General features: G+C 40.1%; 1 protein-coding gene across 1 annotated transcript; it reads left to right on the top strand.

Annotated features, from left to right (window-relative positions):
• Positions 1-974: 974 nt before the first annotated feature.
• On the top strand, positions 975-25,150 carry LOC108879353 (collagen alpha-1(XXII) chain; the record flags this gene model as incomplete). The annotated part of the gene is made up of 22 exons (XM_051069148.1): positions 975-1,090; positions 4,159-4,307; positions 4,394-4,960; positions 8,152-8,232; positions 13,540-13,651; positions 14,215-14,338; positions 14,807-15,082; positions 15,253-15,333; positions 16,504-16,620; positions 16,731-16,775; positions 16,891-16,953; positions 17,186-17,224; positions 18,883-18,936; positions 19,043-19,096; positions 19,190-19,243; positions 21,154-21,207; positions 21,307-21,351; positions 22,789-22,842; positions 22,963-23,016; positions 24,556-24,585; positions 24,867-24,920; positions 25,098-25,150. Coding segments are annotated over exons 2-22 (2,102 nt in total), but the record flags the coding sequence as incomplete, so codon positions are not given.
• Between the last annotated feature and the right edge of the window lie 1,053 nt (positions 25,151-26,203).

The following is a 26,203-nucleotide window of genomic DNA, read 5'->3' as shown; positions in this document are numbered from 1 at the left end:
CACTGAATTGTGAATCGCACTCATCCTCTGAACACATGTAGAGCTACAAATTCGCAGACAGACTGAGATTTTCTATCGTTGGAGGACGGGATGGGAAGTAAAAAACTGCACAGTGTGTCTGCTTGTTAAATAAATTAGAAGTACTACAAAAGACAATATATAAAATAAATATGTACATTTTTTTAAAATAAATTTTCTCTATGAGAAAATTGGGCTGTAGCAAAAAACAACAAAAGATCATGGTAAGAAAACAAAGAGCAAACTTGTGATTGAAAAATGTGGGAAAGTCACCACAAGTTATTGTGTCAAGTGAATAGATAACTTAAAAGATTTGATGACATTTTATATGATTATATAAAAATGTATTTAAAAAATGAAAGATGTGCGGTCTGTAAAGTTGTCAGAACAGCTCAAAATGAGTAATACAGATCACAGAGCTTTACTGTAAGTCAGTGCAAGGACAGGCATTTAACACAAAGCTGAAAGCACAAGTGTTCTGTAATCATTTCCCCAACTTAAGTACACCTTTCTTCATAAGTGTGTGGCTGCTTGAAGCCAGTGCCGCCCGGCCCACCACCAGCCCCAGGGGCGGCTCCGTTGTGGCTATCGCAGTGGCAAAGGCCGGACAGTTGAGGCGGTTGCAACAGGCCGTGCCTTTACTTCAGATGGGTGCAGCCATAAAGGAAGGAGGGAAAAAAAAAAGACAAAAATATCCAGAAAGTTGGGTCTATAATTGGCTGCGCCTCTCAGCCTTTTTTTATGTGCGAGCACAGCCCTGTTGAGAACAGTAGAAGCCACCTCGTCCCCCAGTGAAACCCAACACTTTCCCCCCTCGTAGTTCCCTCCCACTCTGTCCACCCATCCACAAGGTTGCTGAAGTGCACCTCACCTCACTTTTTAACAACACTGTACACTGGATTGTCACCCTGGATTATGTTATAATCTCATCTTGATTTCTGGCGCCTGCAGGGGGAGATATTTTGGATTATTATCACCTGATAACGATGCTGCCCCGGTGCTGATTCAGGGTGTGAGTGCTGGAGGCAGAGAGACCGACACCTCCAGTAACACTGACTGAGTGACAGGCCAGGTAAGAAAAAAAATTTGCATCATAAAATCACCCATCTGTCACTGCTTTCTTCCTCTAAAAACTGACCCTAAAATACTTATTTATTCTTCATCAGTTTTGAATTGTTGGCAAAAAGCGCTTTTTTTTGTATCCACATGCTGCTCAGATGCTCCATCGGAGAACAGACTCTTTTCTTTTTTCTCTCCTCTTCGTGGGTTGCACATGGAAAAAAGCTCTTTCTGTTTTTTGCATTTTGGAAATGATAAACGTGGTGCTTCTGTTATAGACATCTACGTTGCAGTCCCAGGTCTGCCATTGAGAGAGGAAGTGGAAACAGGCCTGATGATACAGACCCACAGTTTGTAAGGAATCTGGCCTCAGGTTCAGATGGTGACAGAGGGCAAACCAGCTTGTTTTTTAGCTCTACTGCAGATACTGTATCTGCTTGTAAAACTGCAGATTAATTCAAGACAGCTCTGGGAGACCCATACAGTGTATTTAAATGTAATCACAGATGAAAGGGAGACAAATTAGAATATGTTAGACTTATACAAAGTTGGGTAAAAAGGATTAGAAGCATGAATCTAAATCTTGTTCAGCTGCTCTCATAGTTTTCTTGCTGGGCTGAATTTCTCAGATTTTAAATGCACACTAATGGAGGTAATTAGAGCAATTCAGATAGTGTGCTTATTTTGCTCATTAATAGCACCAGTGAAACCAAGTAGCAGAAATAGCCCAATGGAGAATCAGATAAGGAAGCTGGTATCTGGAGGCCAAAACACTTTACCCACAGTAAATAATGCACTCTCTATTTCATATGCTATATAGGCCAAGCCACAGCCAACAGACTGCTGTTTCTAAAATTGTGTCCCTCCACAACATTTCCTGGAATCACTTTCTGCTTAAATCACTTCCTGCTTCATTTATCACTCCCCTTTACTTCAATTTAGACCCAAAATTCCACTGACGTTTGTTGTCATGACAAGTCTAAAAAATACTAAATAAGATGGCAGCCTATTTATCTTTTAAACAGGAGAAAGTCAAAGTCACATTAGAAAATACCCTAATTATCTTTCTTGGTGAGGAATTCGATAAGAAGAGTGATACCACTCTCATATATGTGCATTAAATACAATGCTATAACTAAGACATGATAGCTCAGCTTAGCATAAACCCTGGAAACAGGCAGAAATAGCTAGCCTGGCTCTGTCAGAAAGTAATAAAATATGTCTATCATGCCTAATCATACTTAACACATTTTTTTTTCGATTGATTGAGGAGTGCAACAAACTGTGTGTAAAAGTAACAATTTGCAGCTTTAATGTGTGTAAATCTTGCTACAGTCTCAACTAGAGACACCTCTGGATGGAAAAAAAGGTCCTCACATTCACAAGTTTTTGACCCATAGGACAACTGCACTGGAGTAATTCTAAAGCTGAGCCAGTTGATAGCATGACTGCCTGTTGACATAAAAAGGACAAAATAATTTAATCATATGATTCCTCCAGACTTTCCAAATGAAAGAAATTTTGATGATACAAAAACAATTCTGAGGGGTGTTTGACAACAAAAACAATGTATTGACCATTTTATAGCTGCTTCTTTTTCAATTATTGTTCATGGGAAAAATGCTCACTTTACAGCTCAGATCCATTCCTGGGGGCATGTAAATAACACACAACACATAATGTCCCATAAAAATGAAATTTGTCATTTCTGCACTTCAGTTTTTGTACAAATAAACAAAATGAAATGTGTTCAATAGGGAGCATTAGATATTTTTTTACCCTTGCACACAGCCAGACTAGCTGTTTACATGTTTCCAGTCTTTATGCTAAGCTATCCTAACCATGTTCTTGACCCAGTGTTATATTTAACAAACAGATATGAGAGTGGTTTCAACCTTTTCATCTATCTTTCTGCAAAAAGGGAACATATTTCCCAAAATACTACTCCTCTAAAGTAAAGTATTCCTCTAAACATTCCATTAAGTTTCACCTCTGGAAAACAAATACATTAACAGCACAATTCAATGGGAATATCAGGGCGCACAGAAAGGTGGTCAAGGATGGTAAATAACTCTTCAGCACATGAGGGAGTCATATTAGTGCTTTCCAAGTTGTGCATCACTCAGACTTTCCTTAACCTCCCACGGTGACCACATGCAACGAGATGCTCTTCCAGTCAGGATGAGTCCATGTTATGGCTATGGTCAGTCACACATCAGCCCTAACAGTCTAAAATACGTGCAAGAATAGTTTTGTGTTTATACAACAGGTTTCTGTCAGTGCCACCCAGGTACAACAGCCTCATAAATGCATCCAACAGAGAGGGGATGAGTTGTTCTTTGTTTCACACTGGCTGCACAAACATCACTGTAGCAGCTCCAAAGGACAATGAGAGATATCTGTGAGAATTTCAAACTTTAACAGATCACACAGTGCAACATCAGCAAACTGTGCTCTCCTGATGTTCTTCAGCTGTCATGTGGGTGGATATAGTTAAAAAAAAACAGTTTGGCAGCTAGTTCCAGTAGTCTTTGGTGAGTCCAGTTTTCTCTGGATGAAGTGTTCACTTGCTGCTGTAGAGAGATGTGTATTTCAGACTTAGGTTTCAATTATAACGTGCTGAGAACATTTCCCACCAGCTTCCAAACCAAAGAAAGAAATTCAGGAGACAACAAAAATACTGGACAAAGGGAGGGCTGAGAGTGACATTTTTATTTTTTTTTTTTACTGAATCCCAGGTTATTTTTTGTTGGTTGGTTTTTTTCCTTTTTATACATATATAAAGTGTCTAATGCAATTTTAAAGTAGCTTTCCACCACTACCTTGTCACTGGCCTGCTTTTTACAGCAGTCTCCCTGCACTACAGGAAGTGCTTTATCCACTTTAGTTTCCCTGTTGGAGAGAAATTATCACAAATTGAATTCATGTTTCATTGATGAAAAGGTGGAAGGCTCAGTTTGGCAAACAGGATTTAGATTCTGCAATGTGTTTTAGTTTGGATGTACGTTTACAACTGGCTGTAGTGTCTGCTAGAGCACATGTAACGGTAAATCGTTGATGTTTCCACTGACCTTTCCACAGAGTGGACAGCTTGATGGTGGTAATAAGCTAAACAAAACAGACCCAAACCGAGGCCGAGATGGAATTACGACTGGGATTTAGGATCACCCTGGTCTTGGTCATCCTGGCCTTTACTCTTTCCGGTGAGAGAGTGGAAGCACAGAGGGCAGGTAAGACCATTAAGACTGAAAATTCTAGACCTTATGTTGACTTTATGTGGCTGTTGACTAAATTCTCCTGTATCTGCTTGCTCCAGGGTGTAAAAATGTCCACTATGACCTGGCGTTTATCCTGGATACCTCATCCAGTGTTGGAAAAGAGAACTTTGAGAAGATCAGACAATGGGTGGCCAACCTGGTGGAGTCTTTTGATGTGGCGGCAGACAAGACAAGAGTAGCTGTAGTTCGCTACAGTGACAGACCTACCACTGAGTTCAACCTGGGGAGACACAGGACCCTGGAAGATGTGAAACGAGCTGCCCGTAACATACGCTACCTTGGGGGAAATACAATGACTGGGGATGCTATCAGCTACACCACCAACAACATCTTCACGGAGCAGAACGGAGCGAGGCCCACAGCCAGAGGAATTCAGAAGGTGGCCATCCTTCTCACAGATGGCCGAAGCCAGGATTATGTTCTGGAGCCCTCTAAAGCAGCTGCCAAAGCCGGCATCAGGATGTTTGCCGTGGGCATTGGGGAGGCACTGAAGGAAGAGCTGGAAGAAATCGCGGCTGAGCCAAAGAATGCCCACGTCTTCCATGTGACAGACTTTAACGCCATTGACAAGATCAGGGGCCGGCTGAGGAGGAGGCTGTGCGAGAGTAAGTCAGCCTTTGGGCTTGGTGCCAACACATCACTCACACAGAATGCCACATGGCCTCTTTTTGAAGCCTCACTTTGAAGTGCTTGCCTCACCCTGAACGTGCACTTAATCAAATTAGACTCTTATTTTAACCTTTAACCACTATACGGAGGAGAGACCCTAACCACAAAACCCCACCCTAACCACAAGGAACTGCTGCACATGTACTTTGTGCTATCATGGCTTCTATTTGACTGAATATGAAGCATGTGAGGGGGATGTTGCAAAAATTGGCTTGTAAATGACAGATCTCTAACCAAGACATTTCTGTGGTGTAGCTGTCTTTTTCACTGCTGCTCTGGTGCAGAGGTGTTTATCACTGGAAAGCCTGTCTTATGTTAACCTAAATTGTTTTTTCACCAGGATGCTGACAAGAGTCCTTCAACACAGACACAAAGGCAAAGAAAGTAGTTGTCATAGCCTAATGAATTAGCAAAAATAGGCTAGAAAATAACGTAACAGCTTTATGTTGTCCAGTGGCATGTGTTAAGAAGTAGAAATGCATCTGCGTGAGTGTTTTCATGGAGAAGATGGATGCTTTGCACTCCAACGCTTCAAATTCCTGCCTAAAATTAGCCGGACAGGAAAGAAAAGGATGCCATAAGTCTTAGCCACATACAGCAAATACAAAAACGGAAATGACATGATTACATGGTTGAGTGCACTGATGAGCATTGACAAACTCTCAACTGTCACTTTAATCTGGCTCTAAATTGTCAAAACATGGCAAAAGTAGACATTCTTCTGCAGAAAGTGTTGATTCAGACTCTGAAACACCTTTATTCTTTTTCAAGGGCATATCATCTTGCAGGGAGAGATTCATTTTAAAGCCACTGACCTTTGACCCTGCTCTTTGACTCCACAGATTTTCAAACTGCCAACCAATAATGTAGGTTATATATTATGAAACCTGCTGTGCAGCAGCTTTGTAGAACTAACCAAAGGCTAAATTTACACTGAAAGAAAGTTCCAGTGTTTTCTTTCTGTAATCTCTAAAATCACCACGAGTGAGTCTCTAAGTATATCAGTGGTCAGCAAAACTGGCTCACTGAGCAATGTGAGTTATTTTCACCCAGAAAATTATAGATCTAATGTTTCAAGTGGGTCCAGTGCAGCCACTCCAGTGTCCATGTTAAATGTTTTCACCTTTTAATCTATAGGTTTAAAAAAGAATGCTATTTATTCTGCGCTGCACTGATTCATTAACGCACGTGTGGCCTCACTTCAGAATACCAGCGTGTAAGATCACACACTTGACCTCACATGACCCCAGTGACAGATAACTCTAACATCAGAGTCCTTGTCGAACACTTTTTTTAAAAAACTCAATAGCCATAGTAATGACAGATAAGATGGCTAATAGTAAGAATTAAAAATGTATCGATCTATGGCTGCAACAAAAAAGAATAGTGTTAGTTAGATCATCATGGTCAAGCTTCTGCTTTTGCTGATTCTATGAACATGTCTGAGACATTCATTTACAAACACAAGTTTTACATTGCTTCCATTTTAACTCACAGCCAGATGCCTAAATTATAGTTTCAGGGCCACAAGTGCAGGGAGTAGCTCAGCTATCTAGCATACTAAGTCTCAGAGCTATGCAACAACACCGTCTTTAAAAAGAGTGACGCACTCGTTGGTAGAAGTGCTGGCTTTATAAACAATATAAACCAAGTATCCCCTCTGAGATCTTCCAGTCTTCCACTTAAAAAGACTTTAAAACCAAGGAAAAAAGACTGCTGCTAAACAAACAGAAGTCAGACACAAACAAGGACAAAGTATACAGCTGAAAATAAAAATAAGCCATGTGAAACTGAGATTACACCACTTGTTGAATTATAAAGAGTATGCATACGCTGACAGTTAAATTAGCTGCTTGGATTTTGCCATTAGGCATGCTCGAGGCTGTGCGTGAAACAGAAAAACAAGCGATGTCAACAGAGCTGTTCCCATAATGAACACCACAAAGGTTAAAAGCCTCTCTGACGTGATGATTTTTATAGCTGTGATTTAAAAAAATTGCAGGGTTTAATAGTAGCTGTTTGGCAGATACTTGATCTATTAAGGATGTTGAAGTGTCTCATTGTGATATTTTTGGCCACAGATAATATTTAGGACTGACAGTCAGGACACAGACAGATTGTTGGGATAATATTAAGTTTAATGAGAAGTTCCTCTGCACAGATTGATTACAAGCTGATGACAGGATCCTGATTTGCTGTTGCTGTCTGATCCACAATGAAAATGAATCTTGTCATGTAAGATGGGTGAGAACGTTTTACTCATATTGGCCTTGTCAGTAGTGGATTCACTGACCGACCAACGGTTCTATCCCACGCCTCTGGCCAGTCTAAAAATGCAAGAGAAATGTCTTTCCAGAAACAGCATCCCTTTTACTCCAGAAAATCCACAGACCTCACAATAAACTGTTTCCACAAAAAAAAGTATATGTCTGCTGGAAGGCAGACAATGAGGTCAGTGGAGGAAGAAAGACGTTTGGAATACTCATGTAAATTTTCAGTGCTGTGCGAGCCATAAACAAAATTCATCACCTCCAAGGTTGAATGAATGTAAATCACATATCTAAGCCAATGTTTACACCTATTAAAGTGAACAGGATCCATATCTGCATTCTTCAGTAGTGAAGCTGGCATCCTGACTCAAATAGAAAATACCCCATCTGCCAATAAAAACTTAACCTGATGGTTTTGGATTTCTTACTGTCATCACCATTACTGAAATATGTGTGAGTGGAAATACAAAACTGTTACAGCTTCTCAGGCCTGTGGATGTGCCCCCTGCCTGCACTAGCATGGTCACCCACCCTTCACTCACCCACACACTTCACTCACCAGACATCAGACAGGAGAGATGGAGGGCAGTCTGTCTGGGCTGGTGCTCTTCAGATCACATGTCAGTTTGGAGACTGTGTTTCAATGAGATCACCGCTTCCTAAAACAATCCACCACTTAACACCTTTTTTGTCTGTCCCCTCATAAAGTTTCAGAAAGACAGCTTCTCATAAAGAAGCAACAACACATAACTACAAGGTTACCAGCAGAAGTGTTTTAACAGTACCTTTTGTTCCCATAGGAGCATCATATTTTGACTTACTACGTGTCTAACTCGACTACTGTCCTTTCTCCTCAGATGTCCTGTGTCCTAACATGAAGGTTCAACCTGATCGCTTTAAGCCCAACAGCACCAGTTATGGTCTTGAAGAGGTTCCAGGTATGTGCAAACTGCTGCTTTCCTAACGGCAACATGCTGTGCTGGCAATACCCATCAACCACAAAGTCAGCTCTTTGTTTTACAAAGCATTTCCTACACTCTCACATTTAGCTTTTTCACATGAAGAGAAAAAAAAGTGAGACTGTCTACACTTCCACGCAGCAACTGCCTTTCATCCTTTCCCATTTGATATGAAAATTAATTAGTAGACCCTTCAAACTTTCTTGAGTCATGTAAATCATCACACTAGTAGTATGTATTAAAAATGGTTAGCAAAATCTAAATTATGCATGACTGGTCATCGATAGTTAAAAGGATCAATACCACTATTATGTTTGTACAGTACCATGAAGCTGGCTAGTTAGCTTAAACGGGGGCAAACAGCTAGCCCTCCTCTCCAAAGGAAACAAAATCCTCCTACCAGCAACTATACAGCTCACTGATTAACATGACAATGTCTCCTTTATGTAGTCTTGACAAAAGAAGTGTAGAAACAAGAAGTTGATGTTTGTTTCTGGAGTTTATGCTATGTTAAACTTCATCATTACTGTACTGTAATGACATGAGAGTGGCACCAATCATCTCATCCACGGTAACACTCAAGAAAGCAAAAAGGGTATTTATCAAAATGTCAAACTGTTCCTTTAGGAGGCACTGATATGGCTCTAAATGCAGCTCTGATTTACAAGTTCATTGATTAAACTAGTCTTTTACCAAGTGAAGCGTAAAACTAGCCCTCCGTCATTTGATGCTTTTGCTTCATACATTCCAAGCTGCTGTGTGGAAGGTTTCTCAGAAGTCTTGAATAGCGTTTATCCAGAAAGGTCGGATGTTATAAGAGTGTCTTTTGGGGGATCTGAGTTCCTGTCTGTGTCTCCCACCCACATCCATCACACTGAAGAGAAAAAACAGATGCACATGCATGACTGCTATGGTGAACTTCATGGAAAGAGAGATGTCAGATTGGTGAAAGTTGTGTTTTTGAAATGTTGACTCTTCACACATTTGGCTGGCACAGTGACATTTGACAATCTGATGTGGCTTTTTTCAGGGCAAATTTTGCCATGAAGGTGCTATTTTGTGCTGTAGTAGATTTTTTTTATACACATAAACGCCCCCCTCCTGCATTTGTAGACTTGAAACATAACACAGCATACGGTACATTAGCTGTGGGGCAAGGTGTATGTGTGTGCAAGGTTGTCAGTCTATGACACTGCGAACACGTGGATAAACAAACGCACTCCTCTAGGCAATTTAGAGTTCCTCATTCATCTAACCTGCATGTCTTTGGACTGTGGGAGGAAACCAGAGCAGCCAGAGGAAACCCATGCTCAGTCATAACATGTAAACTCCACACAGAATGACCCCAGCTGGCTATTGATTCAAATACCAGTCCTCTTTGCCATAAGGCTACTGTGTGAACTACTTAGATAATAAAGAATTAAAAAATAATAGATAAATAAATAAATAAATAATATATTTATTTATGATATTTGAGATGTAATAAAAAGCTGGTAGCCATCACTGGGTTGTTATATCTTCCTGTCTCCTGGAGCACTTGGCTGAAATCAAGCCATCTCCTTTTAGACTGTTGCTTCATATCTAGTAATTATACTTATTTAAGATATTTGTTTAAGCCAAGCAGGGGTGAAGGTATTTTCGTATTTAACTAAAAGTGCTCATTGTGCAGAATGACTCTTTCTAAATGTTGTATATGCCTTACATAACTGGATGTTGAATATTGATGCATTAATGTATAACCAGCATTTTAATGTTGTAGTAGATCTAGGTGGAAGTAGCTGAAACTACTTTATACACTGTTGTGTGGTTTAATCTATAGTAGTAAAATGTACTGTGTGAGCATGATCTCTATAGTATGTAGTAACAGCTGTCAAATAAATACAGTGGAGTTAAAAAAACAGTATTTCAATCTGAACTATTGTAAAGTGGAAGCATTAGGGAGCATATAACAGAAATACTGATGTAAAGAGTGTAAAGTGTATCAAAATTGTACTGAAATACAGCAGGCTACTGTGTTACTTTTGACCACTGACGCCAAGTGAGTCTTGGCCCTCATGGTAAGATAGAGAGAGCTTTAAGTTTGATATCACAAATTGATACACTCATTATTCTCAAAAGTCTCTACAAGTTAGAGTGACTTTTTTGTCAAAGTTAAAAAAAGGCAGCCAATCAGCAGTGATTTGGCAGAATAGAGCAGAGGAGTGTGTACTTCTGATTAGAGACGACAGCATCACTTCCCACTGTCGAGACACATTAACACATCCTTGCCACTGGGTAAGTGCTAAGTACGTGGTTTTGCTTTTCTTCTAAGCCGCAAAGGAATTAGAACAAACTTTAGATGAAGCACTGCTTTCTTGAGCAGATGTACCACGTTGTCAGATGTGCTGTAAGCGCTCTAACTGCAGTAATCCTCTGGGTTGTGTTTTGTTTGTCTTTCTGAGTTAGATCCACTGTCCGAGTTTTGTTCCACTGGAAAATTATATGAGAATTTTTTTCTCTTGTAACCAAAAGCTAGGTTACTGTGGAATATACCATAAATATACTGTACCCTACACTGATTTATATTTCTTTTACATTTGGCCACCAGCACCACAAATGAAATGGTGCTCCTGAAGAGCTGCTGGTTACTATAATCATTTTAAATCTGTAGTTACTGTCATGATGTATGATTGCTAATTTAGAAATGGATTTCTATATCGTAATGGTTCTGGCATCTTGGTCCAAGGTGCACCAGAGTACATGAGGAGAGCTTTCTTTTTGCTTTGGCACTGTGAGAGAAAGTGTGCCTCTACCTGTAGCACAGACAGTTATGTCATAATCAGATCTACTCTAAGAATCCAAACCTGCACTGCGACCCTCTTGGGGCAAAATGTTATCAAACAGCGGTCTGAGGTCTGACACTCCCTGACATGACAAAGATGTTAGGGGTTTTCCAAACTGCAGTAGGTCTATAACTGTGGCCTAGCTTCAAGACATACATCGTCAAACTTGCCTGAGGGAAATGCTTTTTTTTTCAGTTTGTGGCTAAGCACATAGAGATTTTCTCTACATACAGCAACACTCCAGACAAACAGTACTTATCGTCACTACAACAGCAGCTCCTGTAGGCTCCCACTCATAATTACACAGAAAATGTGCTTTTCATATGCTGGTGCAGAGAGAGTGTAATTCTCCATGAGAAATGTGAAGACTATTTGCTACTGATTACGATTTGACAGCCAAGAGACCTGCGGTTTGAGTCAGACTTGTATTTATCATGAGCTGTCTAGTGTGACCCCTCGGGGTACCGAACACACACAAGGGTTTGCAGAATGTCTTTGCGGCTCTGTGCTCACTATCTACTGTGCAAATGTTGCCATCTGCTCTGATTAAAAGAATGCTGTGAGTAAGCGCCTGCCTTTCGCAGTCAGCGAACTCATCTGGCTTTTCCCGCAGATCACCCCATTGGTCGTTTTTGGCTGTCCAAAATAACTTTTTGGGTTGATTATACGCTATCCGCTGCCAGTCCAAATTACAGCTCTGTGCTCAGATGGCCCCTATGCAGCCACAGAAACGGCGCGGTGAGCAAATGTGCACAATGCAAGTGTGGTGACAGAGAGAATCAAGGCCAGCAAAACTCACAGCTGCATGGCTTCCTCGAGCAACCCTATAGCCAGATAACCAGCGAAACATGATTTTTGTAGTATCATCAGTGCTCAGAAGACAAGGCTGAAGCATTAGAGAGTCATAGACTGTTGTTTTGATTCAAAAGTAAATCAAATACTTTTACATCAGACTTATACCAACACCTTTATTTGAATTAGTTGCATGTACTTACATGTACATACTTAAGATGCTGTGTTTTTGCAAGTAGTCAGTTCTTTGGTTTTAAACAGACCTACAAAGCTTTAATGGATGACTTTTAGATATACAAAGCTATCCTGATTGAGATTATAGTTTCTATACTGTTTTGGTAAAACAAAATTAATTTTATCAAAACTTTTGGTAAAAAAAAATTAGTTTGATCAAAATTTTTAGCTCAACAGCTCTTGTTTATGAATCTGATTTCAGCTCAAAGTGTCAAGCTGAAGCACACAAGCTGTGCTAAAAAAACACACTGGTACTAAACTAATCACAACATCAATCACAAGAAGAAGTTGTGAAGACCCCAGACAAACTATATTGAAGTCACAAAAAAAAACTGCACCATCTACTGAGCAGTAGAGGTAACTATCACAGGTAAAGGTGAATAAATGGCATTCAAAATGAATGGAAATCTGTTGGAAATGCGTCCACCAAAAAGTTTTTCCTTGAATGTACCAGCACAGAGAAACTCTCTACCCTATGATGAGTTTAGTAAGTCATCTCAGCACACAGTGATCTGTTATCCCTAGCAGTGCATCTAAGACACTTGGTGGCCTTCACTGACAGATGAAGTAGCTGTGGCTGACTGCTGATCTCCTCAGTTGCTGTTTTGAGGGGGCTTGTTTTTAATGTTATTTTTTACTCTGTTGCTAATGGCACAGGGGCAGTGCGTGTGGCTTACCACCTGTTTCTGGGCTATTTCTAATGACATCCACTAAGCTTTTGCCAGACTCTCTTATTACCACCTTAATCCTCCAGTTTCCTCTTATAAAGATTAGTGCACTGGTGTTAATATTCCCACCGGAACCTTACATCTCATAGATTTTGCTGCATTACTACGACCTTGCAAGAATATGTTGAGGCTGTCCTCATCCAGTTGACCCACTAATGGCACAGTCGGCTTTCAGAAAAACTCAGTCCACACAACATAACCACCAGCTTTCAGTGAGATCTGCTGGACAAACTGGCAGCGTTAGAGCTGTACAAGCTCTCATCCTGCTGGCATTACCATAGCTACAGCTCTTGTTTGTTGTACAAGGGAGTGTCCTCCCTGAACCACCTAAATATGGTCTGTGGTTACACCACTTCAAATCACACGCTGCAGGGCAATGTACACACACGTGCACACACCCTCAGACTCACACGAGGACCGTACCAGTGATGGCAACTAGTTTTTTCCTCTGGCAGCAAATCTAACAGATGCTGAACGGCCAACAAATGGCTCTATTTTCCAGTTATTCAGTGATATTGTGAGTTAAATATCTCTCCACAAACACAGTGGCGGCAGGGTGTGGTGGGACTGACCCAATTAAACCTCTGTATACCCTGAGAAATCTGACAAAACCATAAGTCAACCTCACGACTCAGGAGCCTGGTGTGCTTATTTATGTGTGTGTAAGACTGTCTTGAGTCCAACTAGGCTATTTTACTGTGCTGCTGCAGGGTTTGACCTGATGGAGTACTTCAATGTGAGAGATATTCTGGGAACGAGAGATGATGAAAGCCAAAGTTCTTATGTTCGCCTTGGCACCATGCCCATTGTACAGCAAACTGAGTAAGTGACCATCCAGATATACTGCAAACAATACACTGTACATTTTCTTCCAAATATCTGTCAATATGTGACTTATAGGCATGGTTTGGGTAACCTGTTGCTGTTAGGCCAATTATGGATTGTGTTTGTGCCCAGTCACATCCTAATTCCCATTAAGTACAGATTATAAATTGTAACTGTACCTATGTTTTCTGTGTCAATTACTTTGATTGGTTAGTTAGTTATTTAGTTTGAAGATATTACGTTGAATTAAATTCACCCACAATTTAGAAAATGTCAAACAGATCTATTTTCCATCTCTCGTGACCTCCTCTTGAATTCTAAATATAACACAAAGCTTTTTTTGTCTGTAATCACAATAATGCAGTGTTACTGTGTTAAGGAAAGCAGGAACTGTAGCTCTAAACAAAGTGGTTGCTAGGTGAAACTTAGACACTGTATTTGATTTTGGGTTTGTCTATTAATATCTAAACTCTTATAAGGTCAATGCAACTGTTCATTACAAATTAAATGAAATGAAGCAAAGTTTATATTAGTAATAACACTGTGCTTTTATTTCACAGAGACGTGTTTCCTCAAGGCTTGCCAGATGAATATGCCTTTGTGACAACATTCAAGTTCAGGAAAACCTCAAGACGTGAAGATTGGTACCTCTGGCAGGTTTTTGACAAATATGGAATCCCACAGGTGGGTCAGCCAAATGTAAATAGTAATAAATGTGACTGTTATGTGCCCAGGTTTGACCAATTATAAGGTCAACAAATGGGTGCAGCACACTGACTATTCGATTCTCTTTGAATTATTAGGTGTAAAACATGGAAAGTGAACACTTGTCAAGCAAGATCAAATTAAATCCAGACTCCTTTTGAATGGAAATTCAAACAATGTGTAAAATTGTAATTCCTCTATTTTCTTCTATAGTTATAGCAGGAGTATTTTTTCTCTCTAAAACTATTAGAATTCTGTTATCTTAAAATAGAAGGCAAAGATTTGAAACTTTCTTGTGCTTGTGTTTCTTTATTATTTACCTCCATAATCTACTTCCCAAGAAAACCAATTTTACATTCTCTGTGCTCCTCTATATCTGAACTAGAACTAGACTGCTCATATTGTTCAGCTTCTATTTTTAACGTGATCTTTCCTCTGACTTGTCAGGTGTCCATCCGTCTGGATGGTGAGAACAAGGCGGTGGAGTACAACGCTGTCGGGCTGACAAAAGATGCTGTCAGAGCTGTGTTCAAGAATCCTGAAGTTGACAACCTATTTGACCGCAACTGGCACAAGATTGCCCTCAGTGTGGAGGCCAAGTCTGTGTCTCTGTACCTGGACTGCAAACACATACAGACTCTGCCCATTGAAGACAGGGAGGACATTGATATCCAGGGGAAGACAGTGATCGGAAAGAGACTGTATGACAGTGTGCCAATTGATGTGAGTTTCCACCTGCATGTGTTTAATATATGAATGTAGCTAAGTGTAGTATTATGAGAGGTAGCGGTACATTCAGTCAGTTTCCCTATATAGCCAATTGTAGGGGCTATTCATGTATGTTGTATTGTGTTGTTTTCTTGAGGTTTATGTGCTTGTCTCTGTCCATGCAGTTTGACCTCCAAAGGATGATGATTTACTGTGACTCCAAGCATGCAGAGCTGGAAACCTGCTGTGATCTACCCAATGGACCTGTGAGTATTACAGGCTGTAGACCTACTGTCTGTAGCCTTTTCGTGAATGTGGAACCGTATATTTTGGAAGGTGCAGTGTCACAAATCTCCTCATATCTGGCTCCACCATGGAGATTCATTAAAGATTTGGTTGTGTACAAATGTAGCAATGTATAGTAATTATGTAGATTACAAAAGACAGCTGTATGAAATAAACAGATCTGTTTAAAGTAAAAGTTATAGTCACGTACTTGATTTGTTTGTAATTGCAGGTTATTTTCACACAGTAAACTGTCTTGTTGTTACCCTAAGCTAGTCTCTAATTTAAAAGACTAATTTTTAGCTTGAAAACATATAAATAGGCTAACATGTACAGTTTTTGCCTTTGTTACCTACTGTAGCTAATTTTGTTAAGCAGCAGAATGCTACTACAGGCTACTCGCACAGACCATTACTGCAGTGCTAGTAAATGGACTTGTACTTATATAGCACTTTTCTAGTTGTATCGATCACTCAAAGTGCTTTACACTACGCGTCACATTCACCCGTTCACACACCGATGATACATCAGGGGCAACATGGGGTTCAGTATCTTGCCCAAGGATACTTTGGCACAGACTGGAAAAGCCGGGAATCAAACCGCTGACCTTCCAATTAGTGGGCGACCCGATCTACCTCCTGAGCCACAGCTACCCCAGTCAACTGTGTTCACAACAAGGCAACGCTACTTAGGTGCTAGCTAAGCAGTTACGCCGGCAAACAAAACTAATCAGCTATATCACAATTTTTTTTTGACATTTTTGGAAAATGCCTTGGGTGTCTGCTGGTTAACTAGCAGCCTCACTGTCAAGACAAGGTTCGCGAAAGTCACCGTGGCAGCCATTGTTAGCCAAGATGTGGTTACAGCATGTACAGGAAAATTTCATTTTTTTCTATGGATTAAACAAGTAAGTTAGCTTTTAGTTAGCATTTAGGTGTTGGTGTATTTTTGATATTTGGAGCCAAGCTGTTTCCCCCTCTTTATGCTAAGCTAATTGCACTCTGGCTCTAGTGTCATACTTTTTTTCCCCTTAGTGAATAAATGTATTTCCTAAAATGTCCCATTATTCCCTTAAAAAGCAACAAGCTTCTTACACACATTTTGAATAGAATATTTCTCCATATTTACCATATTTTATTATTATCTTTCAGTGCCCCAAGAAAGTGGTGACAGAGGCTCCTCCTGTGCAGATCCCCACTCCAACACCTACTGTTGTGGAGCAGCAAAGAGGCCCTCAAGTCAACTGCTCCTGTCCTGCAGGAGATAAGGTACAGCCACCTAATTTTATTCCTTTATCCCTGCCTATTACCTCCACGGATGAGTGGCAATCCTTTCTTTAATGGCTTTCGACAGACCTCTGTGTTTCCATTTCTCACAGGGAGAGATCGGTGCACCTGGTGTTGCAGGTCCCAAGGGTGAAAAGGTCATCTTCCACTGTCTTTAAGTACTAGTTTGTGTGTGCAGAAGATTGCAGTTTCATTATGTTCCAGAGCTGCTAGTTCTACTGTTTTATTGTGTGAACATGCCTACGTTTTCAGGGTGACACTGGCCCTGCGGGTGCCATCGGACCGCCTGGCATCAAAGGAGCAAAAGGAGAAACTGTATGAGAATTTAAACTGTGCACATTGACATGTATACTTCTCTTATTAATGGAGAGATAATAGTTAATAAGCTAATAGCTGAGTGATTGAGTTTCAGTGTAGTGCTGTGATCATTGGTAGATATATTGTAAAATCCACTCCAGTCATTTCTGATTGCATGCCTTCCAGCTATTCTGCTTTTTTTCCTCCCCGCCTCGATAATAATTGATCCTTATCGATGAATTATTTGCAGGGCAGCGTAATCTCTGTCAAAGGTGACAGAGGTGAGAAGGTAAGTAAAACTAGACATCCTGATGCTGCATGAGCATCATTAATGGCAATACATGTTTGTCTCCGTGCATATTTTATATGCATGCATGCATGTTGGACAAAACATTGTATCTTATTTTCCATTTTTTTCCTTTTTATATTTTTCTTATTACCCATTTCACCTCTTTTCTGTCAGGGAGTGGCTAGGAAACTGCGCATACAGCTGTTATTGTCAGAATTACAGGTCAGGTTACCACAGAGGCCGTGTAGCAGAGAGGGCAGGCCTCTACAGACGCCCACCCAGTCTGTTCAAATCACAGTGTCTGTGCTGGCTGGCAGTGCCAGCTGGGAGTCTCAGAGTATAATTTATTCCTTGAGACAAAATCCTCAGCATGCATCATTCAAGCTGTCCTGAGAGGGACACTTAAAATGGTCACAATAGGTCTGGAGGATGGGATAAGTCTTCTCGCTTGTGTTGTGCCCTTCGGTTGACACTGTTGAATGGAGAATGCACCTGTAAATTATTATGGATCGTACAGGTGTGCATCTATAACTCATTTCTCACTCAAAAAAGAGTAAAAAGTATTTTAAATAATGCAGTCAGACAGACAGCAGAACTCATTTCATGATAAATTTATTTTCATTCTGTAGTTCTTGCTTCTGGAAACCTGGCTGGTTTGATAAAATGGCATTAAATCAAACTTTAATGCAGAGCATCCCTGTTGCTTTTCTGTTTCTTACTTCCTGCATGAGCATCTGTCTTCACTTTCTCCCAGAGAAGGCTGCAATTTGTTGCGAACCTCTAAACCTGATGCACAAACATGACGTAAGTCTACTCCGAGCTGTGGCTAAAAATGGCTATGTCGGTCATCGAGTCGCAGTGGGGTGAAAGTGAATTCATCCTGTTTTGATTGCTTCTAATTGCATCTTTAACAGACTAGAACAGGCAGTCCCCCGTGTAGCACAGTTGTTATAGATGATGTCTTTTTCGTTATAGGGCACAGCAGATCAGGGGCCTCTCTCCTAATCTCTGTGATGAAAGAAATGACGTGCGTTAAAATGATATAAGCGCCTAAAATAATTAAAGGACAACCTTCTGTGACTTGTAAAGTGGTTTATGAAGCAGAGGGAAGTCTTGCGGTGGGCAAGACCTCATGGTACTGTGTAATTTAACAGCCATTACTTTTCACTCAGTCCAGCTCTCGAATTCCAAGGGATTCCTTGGCACAGAATATGACATCAGCGTACAAACCAAAAGTGTGAAACTGTGAAGACAATTGAAAGCCATTGTTCCTTGAGTCTTTGGTTGGACATGTGACCAGACCATAGTGGGTCTCGGTAAAGCTTTTGACAGTTGTTAGCTTATTCTGGCTCCCGAGCCTTTTCTCAGTTTGTATGTGTTTGTTTGTATGCTTCTTGACTTAACTCTTTCTGTTTTGTGTGAAATGGTATCCTCTGTGTTTTGTCCTAATTTCCATTGTTTCATTAATCAAATCCATCACCTCTAACATGTGTACTTTGTTCTACATTAATACTCAAACCACCATGTACTAAACTATGTTCTGTGATACTACCAGGTTGATTATCTGACAGCACGCCATTGTCTCCTGTGTGACCGGCCATCGTGCATGTGTGTATCCTGTACAGCAGTCAAAGTAAATACTTGCCTTTTGTTTACAGGGTGATAGAGGCAGCATAGGGTTGACAGGTGCTCCTGGACAAAAAGGAGAGAAGGTGTGACACTTGTGAACCTGGACATGTGGAGGATTTGTCTTTCCATATTATGAATCGTACAAGGTCACATATTGACATTAATTATGCGTTTCTAATCGTTTGACAGGGGCTCGGTGGTGTGCCAGGTATTGATGGCTTACCTGGCGACAAAGGAGACCAAGTAAGAAATGCGCTTGTTCACAGTCTGAAGCGTTTGGACCTTGAAAATGTCCAAATGGGTATGTTTTCATCTTTATGGTTTTTTTTAAAATAGGGTGACCCAGGACTGGCTGGTGATCCAGGGCTGCCGGGTCCAGCTGGACCAAAGGTGCGTGAATATGGTCTTCCAATTTTTAATCCATTTATGAACCAGTGCACATGAATTTGGCTCAGCTTGAAGGGTTTTAATGTGGAGGAAATAGAAAAAGAGAATATCTTTAGTCATTCTGGTTTTGGCACTGATTTCAGAGACGCACTTGTTCTGTTAAGTGGGCATACATACGTTTTTCTGGACAATTACCTCTCAGCCTGTTATTGATTTCCTGTGAAAAAGCGGGGCCAGTTTGGTTGACTTTCCCTTGGATGAAACAGCAGCTGGCGAGAGAGCCAGGAGGGGGAGGAGGGAGAAGTGCTGGCTGGCTGGGGTTTGGCCACTGGACTGTGACAGGCTGCCTGACCCAGGACTGATTGCCCATTTTTGATACAACACAGGGAATACTATAACAGGGAAATGCTCATCTCATAGTAGAGGGTAGAGACATGCATGTGAAAAACTGTATGAAATGATGTGGCATATAGTGTTGGTATGAAATTAACACAAAAGGGAAAAAGTAACTGCAAGTTAGGAGGCTGTCCAGGATTTACCCCGCCTCTTGCCAAATGTCAGCTGGGACTGGCTCCAGTCCCTCTGTGACCCTTCAGGACAAACGCTATAGATAATGGATGGATGGATGGATGTTAGGACGGAAACACTCAAATATCTTTACCTTTTATTTTGACAGTTACTTGACTTTTGTTTAGTAACTATGCAAATATGCAGAACTGCAGTATTGTATATGTGATCAAAAACAAAAACACATTTTGCATAACATAACTTACATTCACTTTGTGGTTCAATTTACAATAATTGAATTTACAGTAACAATAAGGCAGCTGCTTTAGCAATATATTCTCTGATACACCCACTTGTGACAGACAGACAAAATTTAGCAACATTAGCTAGTGGCAGTCAAACATCTAGTTAGCAGCTAAAGAAACTGTTTTCTCAGGAGCTGGTAGAGACAAACCAAAGCAAAAGGGAGAGTGAATATTGGACTCACATTTGTCAAGTGGACTGAAAAAAATGAAGGGAGTGTATCAGATTTGTATCAGTTTTTGTTAGCGTGTTAGCCATAACAACTTTTTAAGACTTGTTTTGGAGTTCTACTGCTACCAGAAAGTTAAAATAAAACTCACATTTTGCAGCTTTTCAAGGTGACAGACCCTGGAGGACAGCTGACCCATTTCATATTATAGTATAATTGGCCTTTTTCACAGCAGCAAAAGCAGGAAAAGCAAAAGTGCTGGCAATAAAATTAACAATGGCTTTGCTCTATTTAAGTGTCTCACTGAGCCGTGACAGTGAGTGAAATGGAAAAAAGGCCAATGGAATTAATTATTCTTGAATGATTGTGGTTAGCCAATAGAGTACATAATGGTATATGATGAAGCTGACAATATTGAGGTAAATATTCCACATAATAAAGCATTTTGCTACATATATGTCAATGGTGATTAACCTGAGTAGGAACAAAAAGGAAACAGAAGTTTTCAGTACTGACTGTACAGCTTCAGATGGGTTCCACTGACAGCTATTCTCAAGCATAACTCCAGTAAAAGAGATCGTTAAGATGGGACACTCTCAAGAAGAATACCTTATATAAAATAAGTGATATTAGTGATAAAAATAAAAATACTTTGCAAATGAATTTCAGAAGACACATTTCTTCAGAATGAAAGTGAGGTCAGAGGTCAAAGTTCAAGGTTCTCCCATGAGGGGTCTTGTCACTGACAGCTGCAGTTTCTTTTTTGGGGTTTCAGGTTTCTTAGTTAGTCAGTTAAATGTCTTACATTGATTCAGCTCTGACTCAGCAGTCCCCAGTTGGCCTAGAGTATATTGCTGAGTCAGCAACACACTTTTGGAGAGTCTCAAGTCAATAACTTCCACTAATACAATGTTGTTCAACTTATACTATACAGGGTATTCAAGGGGATGAGGGAAGTCCTGGTGCACCTGGACCAAAGGGTGTCACTGTGAGTATAATCTGAATGCACTCAGTTAAGATCTGATGGTGATTAATAATAATGTTCATTTTTGAAATGATATTATGCTGTTTCTGTGTTTTGTTGTAGGGTGAATCAGGTTTAAAAGGTGAAAAAGGAACTCCAGGAGCTGCGGTAAGTTGTAATACTGTGGTAGCTCCTTGACTGTTAGAACTAAATACAGTTGAATGTAAACAGATTTCCATGCTTCATATTCACATAACTTATTCTTACATGGAAACTGCCAGCTACAAGAGGGTTGGCCTCACTGTATACAATAGGGATTCAGCATCTTGTTTAATGCTAATGTGTTTTGATCCAAAGGGTAGTTGCTGAGGGACAAGACATGTTTTCCCTTTTCCATGTTTTCCCTCTGTGTCTTGGGATTTGAACATTAATGTTAGATTGAACCTGTACAGAATAGAGTTCATGCAGCAGATCCTGATGGCAGGGTTATGACAGTCTGAGAGAAAGAAACAGAGGGAGAAACAGAGAGAGAGACCATTCTTCTCAGAGGAACTGAGAAGTGAGGGGTGTAATTGTACAAACAGATGTGGCTTCCTTGATTCACTCTCCACATTTCCTGTCGGATTCTGTGGGGGCGTTTGGCTATAATGCACCTCATTCAGGTCCCGTGAAGCTTTGTTGATGTCTGAGGTTTCCTCTGAGCTGCTAACACCTTCCTCCTTTTGCCATCCCAATGATATGATGTTAGTATGCAGTTCAGACTGCTAATAAACAAGGTTAAACATCAAAACAAACATCAACAATGGCTTCCTGTTGAAAATAAGCTGGTATTGTGATCATGATTTCATTGATACTACAAGTAACAGATCAAGTAAACGCAGCTGGGAGATATAAGGAACAGTTGTAACAATTACATCTGTATCATGCTGAGATGTCAACTTGAATTTGAATTTAAACCTTTAACTAGTTTGTATGAAGCAGTCAACATAGGATCAGTACAGTGATTACCTTAGCATATGGCATGAGGATGTGCAGCAGGCTCTAGGCACACTATAGCTCCATTCAAACATGCTGATGGCAGGTTTGGAGCTGTCTGTCAGCCAGCCAGTCAGTCAGTAAGCAATTTCCTGTAGGTGAAAACTGGAAAAGTATTTGCCTCAGTAAAGTGATAAAGGGAATTGGTGGTTTAGAGGAGGCACTTGGGGTTCAAGTTAGGGCAATGTTTGCAGAAGGAAAAATCAGGGATGTGTTAGGTTACACAGCACTGTCCATTTCTTAAATACCGGCTTTTATTAGCAGTGCTAGCAGTTACAGTGATGGGAATGTCAGACTGTATGTCAACTGGATGGATGGATGGATCCATAACTGTGATTATTTTTCATCCAGCATCATCATCAGGGCAAAACTTGAATTTGTCCAATACTTTAGTTTATGACCAAATCCCTGCAAAACATTCCCAGCATTGGTGTCAGCATGCTAACATGTTAAATCAATATAGCTAACATAGAAAACATCATACCTACTACACATCAACAACTTGCCAGTTGTCCTCTATAGTCAGACATACTTTATACGTGATTTCATGTACATTTGTATCCACTTTAGGGCTTGGCAGGTTTGGATGGATTACCTGGAAAACCTGGTGTTCCTGGTAAAGATGTAAGTTGTCATCCTCTGTTAAGCTGCTGCAGTCACAAACACACCTCAGACAATAACATTCTGTGGCAGATTTGGTGAGTCACCTTCGTATTAATGAAGCTTTTGTCTAAAATTGATTAGGGTTTGAGAGGACTGGTTGGTGTGCCCGGGCCCAGCGGAATTAAAGGCGACAAGGTATGCCCCCCCCCACCTCCTGTGCTGTATGCAAAACACTCTGCACGCTTGATTAGAAACAATTCAAAGAGAACATTGCCTTAAGCATAATGTTATTAAGCTGTGCTGATATAAATCATTTTAAAGAGGTATCATCAGTTTCCCAGGCTACTGTCTGTGCTTTCCAGACATTCCTCAGTCTCCTCTGTGTACCATCAAAGTCAGCCCACTCATTTGTCTGAGAAAATAAAATGCAGAGTTCATTGTCTGTAATTACTGACTTTGATGATTCCTCCAGTGGTGCACACATGCTTATACCACACCCATATGCATGCACAAGGATCCACGCACATGCACACGTGCACAGAGACTTGCCGTGGTACTTTACCCACAAGTTTCACTTTCCTTTGGTCCTACAATGAGTACACACTTTTAGCACACGTCATCTCATGAATTATGGTCGTTGGCGTATCATTACCATATTGCCTGAGGGACTTTACTCTGGAAGTCTCGATTCTAATGAGGGGGTTTTCATCTTTGTTATGTGAACTGTGTCACAGGGGGAGAGAGGCCTTCCCGGATTACCTGGGGATGTGGTAAGTATCAAAAACAGAGCAAAGGGATATACTGTAAGAATGATCTTCTTTAGAATTACAGGCTTGTTTAAGGATAAATGATGAAGGACATAGTAGCATGAAGGAGTTAGAAAATGAACAGCATTTATCTAAAACACAAACCCAAAGAACCCCTGTAATTAAAGCTCATGTCATGCACTTAAACAACAATCAGTTATGCATTTTTTTTTTATTATTACTATAAACAAACCAAGTAATTATGGACAAGATTTACCTCCTGACCTTAATGACCTGCTTGGGAGCACAAGGCAAGAGGAGGGGGCACTGTTCCCCAGATAGAAGAGCAGAAAAAGCTAAATCACCGAGAGTCTATTTGTGTAGAAACAAGTAAAGGACTAAAGCTGAAAGAAGCTGTTGATTAATCGACTAGACAACAACAGAAAATTTATTGCCAACTATTTAGATAATTGATTAATCATTTTAGTCATTTTTCAAGCAAAGGTGACAAAACCTCAGCTCCAGATTACAGATTCTACAATAACAGGATGTTGATTCTTTTCTTTGTCATGAATGATAGAAAACTGAAATTTTGTTTTGGACGTTGGGTCAGATCAAACAAGCAATATAAATACACCTTCTTACAGTGATAAATGGTTGATCAAGAAAAGAATTAATTAGTGATCAAAGTAATCATTATCATTACAGAAATTCACATTTTTCCAGTGTATGGTTTTTTTTCTGTAACAAAAAGATGGAATAATTTGACAGGAAAAACAACATCTTATCTACATGAAGCCATAGCAGGGTTTACTGCTGACATATGTGCTTATAGAAGACTGTGGGATTGGGGTTACCAGTTGTCTTGCCCATGGCCTTATTTCATTTCATTAGACCAATTTAGCACACTGGGTTTGACAATATTACACTAATATGAAAATTATTGGTCTCTCTCCTACTAATACGTTTCTCATTGTTTTAATTTCAGGTTCAAAAAGAAGGCTTACGGGGTGAAAAGGTGAGTAATTGTTCACTGATAAAACAGTTTTTCATTTTTGTCTCATTAATAAATGAAATAAAGATTTAAAAACTATCTATTCATTGTCATAAAGTATAATTACCTGCTGGATATTAGGAGTTGAAATGGGAAGCAGATTCTAAATGAAAAAATACATCACTGTGGACTTGTTTTGGTGTATTTGCTTTCTGATTCCATTTTCAGACACCCTGCTGTACATATTTGAAATTGTCTATATAATGATATGTGTAACATATAGTCATGTGTTCAATCTATTTCAGGGAGATGCTGGACCTCCTGGGCCCCCAGGGCCTGAGGGTCCCCACGGGCCTCCTGTAAGGATCATGATTTATTACATCCTTCCTACATGCTTCCTCTCTCCTGCTGTTTAAATTTTGATATGTTTATTGTTGTGGAAAAAGTCACCTGGTCAGATGCAGTGCTGAGCAGTTCATGAAAACATCAGTCATGCTAAATGAACTCTTGCTGACTGTGAGCTTATTATTCCTCAGGGTCCTCCTGGTCTACAGGGTCTGCCTGGGAGCCTGGAGAGTTTGGCCAAAGGGTAAGAATCTCATTCTGATGGAAGACTATCTGAACATTGCTTCCCTGCATTTCTTCATCGTACTTAGACCCTGTACTGCATTATACAAGGAGATGCGCAACAAAGTATACAGTTATTAAACACCCACACACGAAGTGTAATGTGTTATTGTTACAGATGTTTTTCTTGATGATGTCTAATGTGGCAAATATGAATTTTGACAAAACCATTAACTTATAAACTTATACCTCGGTGTGTCAAGACTGCACCAGTGACTTGTTGATATCACTGTTTATGAGGTAGCCTCATAAACAGACCAAACCATAGCCATATCCCATGGTCCTCTCTTCCTGTAACCTAAACATTGAAATTACAAGCAAGACTCCATGAATGAAATGAAAACCAGTCTCTCTTGTCAAAGTCCTACCCCAGCAGCAACTATGTTCCCATTTAAATATAAATGCCAAAAGATGTTGGTAATAAACAGAATTTCAAGATGAGTTTGTATTGTAACGAAAATTTTGTAATCATGAGAAAACCAAAATTAAACAGTGTCATGTTTAAATCACAAAAACATAATCATGTGTCAATGACAAATATCTTAATGCACTGTGTGATTTTTACTGCTTTAGTCTGATTTACATATGCAGAAAAACTGTTAAAAATGAGATTATTTTGCCTCCAGGCCTCTCATTTACAGTAACTAGAAGTTTATACTGTGCTCCTATGACTGTATTTATCATATTCCAATGGGATTATTTAGGATGAAGAAAACTGATATTTATTCTTCAAGCTAATCACAGCTGATGCTGTAGTGGTTATCAGTGCAAAAATCTGTCCCTCGTCTCTCTATATTCTTTTCCCTCAGTCTCTCCACACTGGTCCCATCACACAGCAGTGTGTAATTAAAACAGACGCAGTGGCTCTACATAATTTGTTCTTCCAAAACATTAACAAAGATAGTGACATCCCTTCCCAGTCTTTTCTGGGAGCAATTAACTTCTCATCAGCAATATGTTGGAATCAACATTTGCAGCTGCTCAGTTGGGCAGCAGAGTCAAGCCAAACCTCTCT

This window comes from Lates calcarifer, unplaced genomic scaffold (assembly GCF_001640805.2).
Source record: "Lates calcarifer isolate ASB-BC8 unplaced genomic scaffold, TLL_Latcal_v3 _unitig_638_quiver_2078, whole genome shotgun sequence".
In the NCBI taxonomy this organism is placed as follows: domain Eukaryota; kingdom Metazoa; phylum Chordata; class Actinopteri; family Centropomidae; genus Lates; species Lates calcarifer.
The sequence above is the reverse complement of the archived record's forward strand: the minus strand, read 5'-3'. Positions and strand labels throughout refer to the sequence as shown.